Source organism: Marmota marmota, unplaced genomic scaffold (genome assembly GCF_001458135.2).
Source record: "Marmota marmota marmota unplaced genomic scaffold, marMar, whole genome shotgun sequence".
NCBI lineage: Eukaryota > Metazoa > Chordata > Mammalia > Rodentia > Sciuridae > Marmota > Marmota marmota.
The window spans coordinates 12,543,852-12,556,430 of NW_025999869.1; the positions used below are offsets into that span (position 1 = coordinate 12,543,852).

At 36.9% G+C, this 12,579-nt stretch overlaps 1 protein-coding gene across 2 annotated transcripts in view; it reads left to right on the forward strand.

Annotated features, from left to right (window-relative positions):
* Gabrb2 (gamma-aminobutyric acid type A receptor subunit beta2) overlaps positions 1-12,579 on the forward strand; it is a 234,267-nt gene that overhangs the window by 80,044 nt on the left and 141,644 nt on the right. For both annotated transcript variants that reach the window (XM_015492645.2, XM_015492646.2), the window contains exon 4: positions 1,174-1,394. In XM_015492645.2, coding sequence (XP_015348131.1) covers positions 1,174-1,394 — 221 coding nt within the window. The remainder of the gene's footprint in view (positions 1-1,173; positions 1,395-12,579) is intronic.

Here is a 12,579-nt window from a genome sequence, read left to right on the forward strand (position 1 = left end):
TGCTCCCTCTGTAGCATTTCATTTTCTGAAAAAAGAGGAGCCCTGCATGTTGATCCATAATCCATGGATTTAAATTCTCATGTTGTATTGACTGAGTTAATGTTGTTCAGTTAGCTAGGAAGTCAGCTAAGACTTGGTGAAAATGTCACCTCTGCTGGGAAACTCATATGGATTAGACTGATTAGGATTCTCTCTCTCTCTCTTTTTTTTTTTAACTCTTGCAGTTGCTACAGTAATAAATTAATTACTTTCTAAATTATTCTTTTAAATTTGCATTCTGTACTGAAGTGTGAACTTCATGAGGCTGTTTCTCTTCACTGGTCCATTACCACTCTGTGCATCACTGGGCTCTAAACAGCAGGTCTCTGTTCTTTTCTTTACATATTCCAATCCCATGTTTCCTCAGGTCCTTTGCAGACTCTCCAGTGCTTGGGATATTCTGCTGAGAGCCAGTGAATTGGGCTCATTACCTGGTCTCAACATGCCAACTCTTTAAAGAGCTTTTTCTTTACAATCCCAGTGAAGTATCTCATGTTCTCCTTTCTTTGCATTGTATAATGGAGCATTATTTGACATTATTTTATCATTTTTCTATGCTTTATTTAAAACTTCCCTGAGAACATGCATTTAACCTTTTTTTTAAAAAAAAAATAAAACAAAACACTTTTACCCCATTTCCTCCATGATGCCTGTCACATCATACTTACAAATAACACTTTTGTTGAATGAATTAATATATGAAACCTTAGGTCTGATATGCTCATTAATTCTTTTAGAAGACAAGAAAACAAGTACATGGCTATTTTTTAAAAAAATATGTTATGACCCACCTACAATAGTCCTGTATACTACACTTTAAGAAATGCAAATTAATTATCAAGTATTTATGTCTTAGTGTCTTTCCTCCTGGGAAATATATTATAAACTTCCTATGGATATATTCTCTTCCCTCCTCCTTTAAAGTGTGCGTGCACACACACACACAAAGTGCATGTATGGCACATAGTGGTTGTCTAGGAAGAATGCATTTAATAAAATATATTTGTGTACTTATCTAGGGGTAGTTTATGGTGTTTGGCCATATGTATTTTTTTCTCAGTAACAATGAGGTGCTTGTCTATGCAACGAGTCTATTTTGGTAACAAATAAAAACTTTTCTTCTCATATCCACAGGATTATACCTTGACAATGTACTTTCAGCAAGCCTGGAGAGATAAGAGGCTGTCCTATAATGTAATACCTTTAAACTTGACTTTGGACAACAGAGTGGCAGATCAGCTCTGGGTGCCTGATACCTACTTCCTGAACGATAAGAAGTCTTTTGTTCATGGAGTGACTGTCAAAAACCGCATGATCCGCCTGCATCCAGATGGCACAGTCCTTTATGGCCTCAGGTCTGTAGTATCCATTTTAATATTTAACTTTTCCTGAACAAAATAATTATTGATTTTTGTAACAGAAGAGTAATGTGCTGTTTTCTTTACTCTGCCTGCAATTTTGCTGATAAACAGTTAAACCTCCTATCCAGTAAATATCTGAGAGCTTAGGATAGCATGTTTACAAAGGGACTTAGCGCCAGCTAAGACTAAGTTTTGTTTTTTTTTTTTTTTTCTGAATTATCTTCCAAAATCAGTTGCTGATCCTAAAGCTGCTTTCTTTAAGGAATAGGGATAAACAATATCAAAATAAGAGATGCAAGGTTTCTTCAGAATGGAAAAAAAAAAATCATGGATGCTGAATGATTGTGTTTGAATGTGGCAGATGCTCTGTTTTGTAAATTGCTCCTGAGCTGCCTGAACTGGGTCATGGTCCTCTGATGACAGGAAGGCTTAGTGTGCCCTCGCACCCTCCAAGGAGCATTCTGACCCGAAAATAAACAAAGTATTTGTCTTATGCTTATTAGTAGGATATTCATACTCTTAAAGGTACCTCCCTGTCAGAAAAAGAATTGTGATGCTATGCTATGTGGATAAGGATCATTTTAAATTAGGCAATTTCAAATTTTAAATTTTATTTTGTATTAAAAGGAATGTATGACTTCCCGGGGAAAATGAAGAAAATACACACATGCGCGCGCGCACACACACACACACACACACACATATTTCTGAGAATAATACAAGGCAGAGAATTTCTTTTCATTATAGTTTACATCTACTCACCTGGCATTTGATTGCATTTGATCAACAATTGATACAGATCATAGTGTGGACATAGTGCAGTGGTGGAAATAAGTCACTGTTGCTAATAAAATAACATTCATCAAGGATGTATTATAGTGGAAGATATTACAAATTTTAACATTTTCAGTAACCTCTGATCTATTCTATTTTATGGAATGGTGATGATAGTACTAATAATAGTATTATCCATTGATTGAACACTATAGTTAAATGTTGAGCTAAGTGTTTCCCATGCATTTTCATACAGTAGTCTCCCCCTTATCTACAGTTTGACTTTCTTCCATTTCAACTGTGTGGTCTGAAAATATATAAAAATTCCAGAAATAAACTACATGTTTAAATTTGCACTATTCTGAGTTACATGATAAAATCTTAGTTGCCATCTGGCTCTCTCTCACCTGGGATGTGAATCATCTTTTTGTTCAGTGTTTCCTTGCAGTATATGCTACCCAACTATTAGTCACTTAGTAACTGTCTTGGTAATCATATCCTATCAAAGTATTGCAGTGCTTGCATTCATATAACCCTTATTATTCTTAATATGGTCCTAAATTGCCAGTTCACATATGCCACTTTGGCAGTTCACATGTGCCAAAGACAAGTTGTAAAATGCTCCCTTTAAGTGAAAAGGTGAATGTTTTTGAGTTACAAGGAATGAAAAAGCATCATACACTTAATTTGCTAAGATCCATAATAAGGAATGTATCTTTTAAGTGTAAAATTGTGAAGAAGGAAAAAGATTTCCAAGCTAGTTTTCTCTCCCACCTCAAAATGTAAAAGTTATAGCCACAGTAAGTGATAAGTGCTTAGTTAAGATGGAAAAAGCATTAAAATTGTGGGTGGAAGACACGTCAAGAAAATGTGTTCCCATTGACAATGGTATCTTCTGCTAAAAAGAACTGAGCCTAAGAAGACTTTGACCCAGGATCCCCAGAAACCATTGACACCAAACCATTTACTGCAAGAAAGGGATGGTCACACCAATTCAGAAATAGGTTTAAACTGAAAAAAAATATAAAATTTACTGGGAAGGCTGCATCTGCTGATGCAGAAGCTGCTGTCACATTTCTGGCAGAATTGAAGAAGCTGATTAAGGACAAAGGATCGCATCCAAAGTACATCTTCAAATTCAGTGAAACTGAGCTCTTTTGAACTAAGATATGCAATAGAACCCACATTCAAAGAAAAAAAAAAACAAAAACAAAGGAAATGAGGGCGTGAAGTATGGAAGGGCAGGTTGTCAACTCTGGTACTGTGAGGCAATCGGGCATGTGAGAAAGTCAGGCATAGGATGCAGAGTAGAGAATACACATGCAGTTGAAACAAAAATGAGTTTTCTGCCCATGTTCTGGCAACATAATCAGAGAGAGTGGGCAACAGCCATCCTGTTTATGAAAAAGTTCTTCTAGTGCTTCATCTCAGAAGTGAGAAAATATTTGGAAGAGGGAAAGTTGGAATTTGAAGTCCTATTAATAGTAGACAGTGTCCCTGGCCATCTTGAAACTGCTTACTATGTAAATCAAAATGCCCACATTCTATGTTTACCTCCGAATACAATCTCATTGCTTTAGATCCTTGGCCAGAGCATTGTTCAGTTTGTCAAGGCCACTTATATCCACCTGGCATTTGATTGCATTAGATCAGCAGATGATATAGACCTTAATCTGGATATAATACAGCAATAGTAATAATTCACTATTGCTGATGAAATAATATCCATCAAAAATTCCAATGATGAGTTGAAACAAGACATTGTCAATATCCTTGGGAGTAACTTAAAGAGTGAGGTAATAAATTATGGTAAAGTCTTCCCAGGGAATGATGGAAAAGTTAAGAAAATCATTTCCAGGACAAGGCAAGTAGGTGGAGAAGGATTTGCCAACACACTTGGTGAAAAAGTGGAACAACATATGGAAGGCCATCAAGAAGTGTTAACAGATGAGGAATTTTAAGAACTCAATGAGTCTCCCATAGAGACAGAATAAGATGAAGAAGAAAAACCTGAAGCAGAACCAGCAGTGTGGGCATTCCTAAAATTTGCTGAAGGATTTCTAATTATGCAGACATTAAGGGACAAGACTATGGAATGTGATCCTCAGATGGAATGCAGCATTAAAGTTACCCATGTGATCACTGAAGGATTACAACCTCTGCAGTAATATGTTGATGAGTTCAAAAGGAAGACCAGCAACTTCTGGTTATGATGTTCTTCCAAAATTTTTCTGCAATCAGCTACCAAAGATCACTAACCACTGACATTACCTCATCCTGACATCCACCCATCAATATTGTCATGGCTCTGCGATCCCAGATCACTCGCAGCAGATGATTCTCCTCCTGACGCAGTGTCAGAAGGTCCGTGGTCACCTAATGCTGCATCACAATGCCCTTGCCAGTCACTTCTCTGCATCTCCTCGGGCTGGCTTTGCATCACCTCACATCATCTCATAAGAAGGTGAGTGCAATAAGAAAATTTAAGAGAGAGCACATTCCATTCGCCTAAACTCAAGTACTGTGTGGTTATAATTGTTCTATTTTATTATTAAGTACTGTTATTAATCTATTACTATGCTTTGCTTTATAAATAAAACTGTACCATGGGTGTTTATGCATAGGAAAAAGCATAGTATACATAGGGTTTGGTACCACCACTCTATGGTGTCAGGCATCCACTGGAGATCTTGGAAAACATTCCTCCCAAGGATAAGGGGGAGCTACTGTATTAATCCTTATAATAGCCCCACATATTAGGAATTGTTATGAGTTTACATTCAAATGAACAAACAGAAGATGATGAGCCTTGCCCAAGAACACACACACAAAATAAAAATCATTGGAGATGTTATTTGAACTCTGTTCCAGTTTCAAAACCAGAGCCCAATGCTACACAAGGATACCTCTACTTGAATATTTTTCTTACCTGTTTTATCTCATTTTTATTTTCTGCTTGACTCATGTGTGATCATAGACCCTGAGATTCAGATTCTGTTTATCATGGTTGTAGAGGGAACGGCATTTAGCTGTCAAGGGAGGGAGAAAAAAAAAAAAAACAACAACAAAGGAAGGACATAGAGGGAGCCCTGGAGGCAAAATAATGGATTAGACACCCACACTGCTCACGTACTTGCTTCTTTAGGAAGGAAGAAAAACAGAGAGAAAATACACTGAACATTGTCTGAAAAAATTCTACCACAGTGGTGACTTTAAAAATCACAATGGAAATAATTGTGTTCAGCAGATACATTTTGCTAAACATATATCTTGAAGTCAACCACGTAACACAGCCAATCACAAAGACCTTAATGAATGAGTGGCCATGTAGACCATGGAAAACATGGAAAGGTTGTAGCTCCCACTTCTTAAAAGTTAAGCATAGAGAGAAGTAGGGATCTGGAAGAAGGCAGAGGAGAGACAGAAATAATAAGTTGGCCATTGGGCAGGGAGGACTGCTAATGGCAAGCAGTGGCCACGCAGCGGACTCGGTGATGGACATACTTTTCCCATCAAATCATCTCATCTTTAAAGAATTCATGCAGAAATCATCCCGAGCTCTTACTCTTTCCCTGCAATACTCACCTTTAGGATAGAGATCTGTTGTATTTTGTTTTTAAATCCAGTACTGATACTGGCTGCGGGCGCACATACCTGTATTCCGAGAGGCTTGGGAGCCTCAGGCAGGAGGATCATGAGTTCAAAGCCAGCCTCAGCAACTTAGTGAGGCACTAAGCAACTCAGTGAGAAACTGTCTCTAAATAAAATAAAATATTTAAAAAGGACTGTTGGAGGGACTGGGGTTGTGGCTCAGCTGTAGAACGCTCACCTAGTGTGACTGGGTTCGATCCTTAGCACCACATAAAAATAAATAAATTTTAAAAACAAAGTTATTGTGTCCAACTACAACAAAGAATAAATAAATAAATATTTTTTTTAAAAAAAAAGGGAGCGGCAGGGGATGTGGCTCAGTGATTAAGTGCCCCTGGACTCAATCCCCAATATCAATAATAATAATAATAATAATGACAACAAAAACAATATGAATAACAAATCCAGTACTGACAAAGCACCTACATGTAAATAGCAACTCAGTGAATATTGGGAATGAATTTGTGAATGCATACATATGTAGTTGAGTGTACAGGAAAATCGGCAATCAGAATATCTTCGGAATTGAGAGAGACAAGGAATACCAGAACAGATGATGAATTGACTTCTTTGCATTGTCACTAGTCATACCAAAAAAAAAAAAAGTGACTACTCCATTATTCATTTGTACCATTAAGACCAAATGGATACCATTTCTGTGCTTTGAACATTTGATGGTAGGAAATCGTCATTCTCCCATCCCCACTTCCCAAAAAGGGCTGCTAGATCAAACATGCAGATTCATGAAAGCATTTGACATGCACAGAGCAGCCTCACAAATTGTGATTGTTTTCTCAATTGTATTGTTAATTCAGAAAATTAATTTTTAAAACATTTATGAATGTACCATTCATTTTTTTATGGATAAATAGTAGAACATTTTATTTCAACTAAAATGTCCACTGACAGGATTGATTCACAGATGCTCAGATCCTCCTCCTGCTCATCCACCCTCAATTTTGTCATTTTTTTTAATTGCTGGCAGTCTAACAGGAAATTTAGCTTGTGTCAGTATTCAATAATGGCTGTATTGAAACAACACTTAAAATATCAGTATTAGAGGGTAGTCCTCAATGAAGGATTTAACATATACTCATCACTCTGTGAGAACTATGCATGCATTATCTCATTTAATGTTAACTTTAGGTCTACAAAGTACATGGTACTAGTTTCTCCATATTACATGAAGAAATGATGTCATGTATAAGATTACACTGCCACTGTGCTTGGGGTCATAGTCATCTGAATGCTGAATGCAGAGGTATTACTCTTCATCGCTCTGTCCTATTCACATGATGGTAAGATGGAAATAAATAGTAGGAATCACCTGAACGTACCTGGCAGAAAATTAAAAAGAGGTTAAGAAAAGCTTGGTGGAAATAGTTTTCATTGGCTCTATAGATACAGACTTTATTCTTGATTGATCAGATAAGGTCCAAAATAACAAGTGCATTTTTACATCTTGAGTTCAAGTGTTTAGGTCTTCAGTTCAAGTTTACTAAAAGATGATTCAGGGTGTGTAGATTCCTAGGGCACTGGTAAGACCATTGTGAAGAACTTGGTGTTGGTGGGTTCATTAGCCTGTCTAAAGCAAACTGCAAGGCAGTCATCCAGACCTGGACAGGGAGGTTGAGATAGGTAGAGCTTTAAATACCAAGACGGTGAACAAGGAATAACAAGGCCTTTGAGCTGAATGCCAGGTGAGTTCAAGGCATAAGCTAAGAGTATAAAATCTCCACACCTTGAGACCTGGGAAGGCTGGAAGGAGGAGGGACAGACACTCATTCACAGGATTTGAGTGAGCTTCTTTCATAGGTTTTTCTTTGGTGAAATGTTCAGGCATTAAAACACAGTAAGGAGAAAGAAAGCCATATGGCAAAATGTAATGCTTGTTGAATTCAGCGATGGCTATGTAGGTGTTCATTGTGTCATTCTTTCTACTTGTCTGTATGTTTGAAAATGTTCATAACAAAATTTGGAAAAGGAGACAGTTATGCTTCAGATGTCAATAGTCCTTTAGTTCTGTTATCTAGGAAACATGACTCATAATTTAAGAGATCTGTAGTCAAGTAATGTTCCTTCTGACCTTTTGGAGGTGGAGAATCATCTGAGAACAGGAGGAGCTGTATTTACAGAAAGGCCATCTCATTTCAGTGTATGTGCGGCTCAGTGAGTGGCATCCATGACCACAGATGGCCAGGCTAAGCTACCATCCAAACAGCAAGGTCAAAGCTCTCCAGCTAATACTTGGCTAACTTCCTTGTGAAATTCTCCCACAAGAGCATGCCCATTGCTTCTGACTGCATCCAGCAAGAGTGCCAAGTCACTCATGGTGATGCATTGTATTTGGTCAGCATGAGTTTTGAGCATAGCACACTAACTTCTCTGCAACAAGCCCTCATCAAGGTACCACGGCTGTTGGAAGTTCAAACTGTGAGGACTGAGACTTAGAAATAGGAAAAATATATTAGATCTTCCTGTGATAGGCTATTTTCTGATCCTGATTAGATCTCTGTCCGTTTCCCCTTCTCCCAAAGCTTAGATGTGCAGCGTCCTCTCCGTTTTCCCACTGTTCATCAGGTTGATAATAATTTCAGACTCAGGGAACAGAGTCCTAATACTGCAGGGCTGGATAAGTGGACACAACTGTGAACATCAACCAGTTTCTGAACCAAGTGCTGTTTAATAGAGCTTGGGCTTTAATTCCGTCTTTGGTCTCTCACTTCTTGCTGAACCTTGATTTGATTCTCCAGGGGCAAATTTGGTGATATAAATTTTGTTATAACTCGTCATTTTTGTATCAAGGATCCATGAATGTAAAAGAATGCACCAACATCAGACCAGAAAATGAAATGCCTTATGGAGTAGCGCACTAACAGGTGGATAGTGAGTGTTTAATGTTACTTGATATTACTGAATCAGTGAATGTAGAGATGGGTAGAAAATTTTAGTTTTACCTGTTATTTTTTCATTATTTTGTGAAGGAAGACAGGATGTCCTTTGTCTATAACCAGGAGAATGGCAGCGAGCAATGCATTGAAGACAAAGCCAGGGTCTCTGCCTGCCTCGTCTAGAATGAGAAGGAGCTAGTGAAGAGAACTTGAAGGACTGTCAGATGAGTTGAGGACACAAATGTACTGGAGCCAGTGATCTCCAGCCATTGCATGTGGCTGCTTGAGCTCAGCAGTAAGCAATAGGTTCCTGGTTTAAGACCTGAGCAACTGTGACAGTCTTTAAAAGCTGTCCTGTGGCCCATTTGAAGCACGTGGTCAGTAACTTTCATTTACTCAAGCACTGCATGATTCTTCTTAAACCAAACCTTTCCTTCCCTTCTCTTCATGTCTTATCACTCCTCCATTTTTCTCAACTTTATTTAAAGAGCTATGGTAAAAAGTTATGAACAATGTTTTTTCCTCCCTATCAGAAAATTGTAGTTTGTGGCTGAAAAATAGTGAAATCTTTGAATATAATCTCACCATCTTATTCCTTTCTGGCTGTTGTAGCAAAATGCCATAAAAGGGTGCCTTATAACTTCAGAAAAGTCACAGTTATGGAGTCTGTAAGTGCAGAAAAAAGGTAAGGTAGCATCTGAGGTTATGTTTAAGGAGGCCATGTTCCTGGCTCCTGAGGACACCCTCTCTTGTGTCCTCACCTAGGGAGAGGAAGGCAGCTGTGTCCTCACCCAGGGGAGACACTTTTGTAAGGGACTTGATGGCATTGATGATAGCCGTGCCCTCAGGGTCTAACCACCTCCAGAGGCCTCACCTCCTCATACCCTCACTTTCTGATTAGGGTCAACTCATGAATCAGAAAGAAATGAATATTCAGACCAAAATAAACACATACCCTTCCTAGCTGCAGCTAAAGCCCAATGACTCCACTTTGATAATAAAATAAAATACTCTTATATTTTACTATACTCTTTAGAGAGTTTAATCAAGAGGTATGGCCAGGTATAAGAAGAATGTTTTTGTGGCAGTAACCAAGCTGCAGAACTGTAAATGAAAGACTTTTCAATTGAGTAGGCAGAATAATTCATAGCTAATCATATACCAGATAGTCGGAAGAGATTGAAGTGCCTTCTATTCCAAAATAATATTGTCCCAATCAGGTAAAAAATAACAGAAAATACAGAATTTTTAAAAATATTTTTAGTTGTAGATGGACACAATACCTCTATTTTATTTATTTATTTGTTTTTATGTGGTGCTGAGGATCAAGCCCAGTGCCTCACGTAAGCTAGGCAAGAGCTCTACCACTGAGTCACAATTCCACCCCCAAAATACAGAATTTTTATCCATAAACCTGGCTAAAGTATAGCAGGTAGAAACCAGTTTAATATAGTGTTGACCATTATAAAGAATGTTATATGTGTGTACTTAAGATTGTTATTTATTTATAATATGCATATGTTAAAAGTAAATATATCATATATAAGATTTTAAAACTAATGAATAATTATATTATTCAGGGAATTAGAGACCAATACACTAGTCTGAAAATTAGTAATTCATCTAATTATTTACTTAAATGATTTCTAAATGTTTATTCTACCTCCTAAAACCTATAACTATGTGATTTTGCTAATGCAAGGCAAATATCTTTTTAGAACTTCCATTTAATTATGCACATAGCAGTATTTAACATTTTTTAGTACTCTGGCCATGGCATTTATCTCCTTGAAAATTTTTTAGTTCATTAAAAATAAAAACAATATAATTACATTCATTTATATAAAAGAGCAGTCAACCTGAATTATCAATAAGTAACATCCTTTTGTAAATACAATAGTGGATATTTTAATAAAAACAGAATCTACAACCAAATTGGACATTATTATTTATGACAAGTAATTAACTTTTCATCATAAATATTTGTCACATTAAAAACTTTTCAAAAATAAAACACAAAGAAAACACTCATCCAATTATGAAATGACATTTATTTCTCCTCGAAAATTTAGAAAATATGATTAAATTATGAAAAAAAATGTCCCCTAATTCTGCCACTCAGAGGTAACTGTTACTTACTTGTTCCTTTTCTATACACTTTCATATAGTTTTCTTCTAAAAAAGCATGTATGTGATTTTTTTAAACAAAAATGAATCCTCTACCAGGCGCATTGGTGCATGCCTGTAATTCCAGCAGTTCAAGAGGCTGAGATAGGAGGAGTGCGAGTTCAAATCCAGCTTCAGCAACAGAGAGACACTAAGCAACTCAGTAAGACCCTGTCTCTAATAATAAAATACAAAATTGGACTGGGGATGTGGCTCAGTGGTTGAGTGCCCCTGAGTTCAATCCCTGGTACCCACCCCCATCCATAAAAACCCCAAACAAAAACAAAAACAAAAAAAGAATACTCTTCATACCATTTTGTGTTCTGATTTTTTAAAACAGTTTATGATGTATATGGTTGCCTTGTCAATAAAACCCTCCTCAATTTCATTCTTTAACCATTATAGGACATACTTAGGTTAAATTACTTCATCCAATATAGGATGTAGTTTATGGTTTTCATGTAGGGTGAAATGTGCTTGTGGTCTTTGCTGTAAAATGTAGGACTATTACTTAACATGCACTTAATGTTTTAATGAGAGGTAAAGCTATTTGCAGCACAGTTTTTCATCTTACAGTTGTGCTTTGCAATTTGTTAAAAATGTTCTGGAGCTGCACTGTTGCTGACTTCACTAGAACAGTTCTGGAAGGAATGGCTTTCTTGCTCTCTATCATAAGCTGACCCCTATGAAAATAGCCATTTGTTTTTATGTGAGGAGGAGAGAGGCCTTGACTTCACATGCATGCCTCCCGTAGATAACACTGGATCAGAAACTTGTCACTTCTAATTAAAGTTTCACATTCTTAAAGAAAGATCCAGCAGGAAGCAGAAGGCAATTCAGCCACCTCCTGCTACGTCTGTTCTGTCATTGGGAAAATGGCAAAGGATACTGTCAGCCAGTAATGGACTTAGACAAGCAGGGTTTTATTATATTTCATCCTTTCTCTTCTCCAAAAGTTTTACCACAGGGATAACTAAGAAGCCACCCCATGCTGAAATGCAGTCTATTAAACATTAATATATCAATTTTTAACTTGGATTTCCTAATTGGCTTAATTCATTTTCATAGATCTGTTCAGTGCATATATTTTGTCAGGCAGAACAAAAGCGATTTTATTAAGAATATAATTTCCTTCTGGCCAGAGTGTGACAAACAACTCTCTTCAGTTTTCCCAGACTTCAAACAGAAGAAAAACAAAAGAAAACAAAACAAAATCTCTCTGCCTGCCCCTGTGTGGGAAAAGACTCATAAAATGGAGTGTCACAGAATACATTCTTGTTTCAAAAAGATGTTGTTCATTTTTAAAACACCTTTCTTTCCCATATTTTTTCCATAAGATAGAATTATTTAAATTAAAAATAAAGGTATTTGGAGGTTATTTCTAGCATCTTCAAGTTCATCTTCTAGTTTAAAGGGAGATTTGGAGAGGATAGCAATTGTACCTCCGTATAGAGATACCAGTAGAGCAGAACTGAATCTCAAACTTCCAACTTCCAAACCAGGGTTTGTTCTTGTTTTTTTTTTTTTTTTTTTTTTTTAACTATAATGTGTCTCAGACTATTNGGGTTTTTTTTTTTTTTTTTTTTTTTTTTTTTTTTGCTTCTGCAGCTGCTGCTGCCTGTGATGTTACTCTGTTACTTAGAGTTGTCATTGTCTGGCTGACATCAGTAGCAAATAGTACAAATCCGAATCAACAG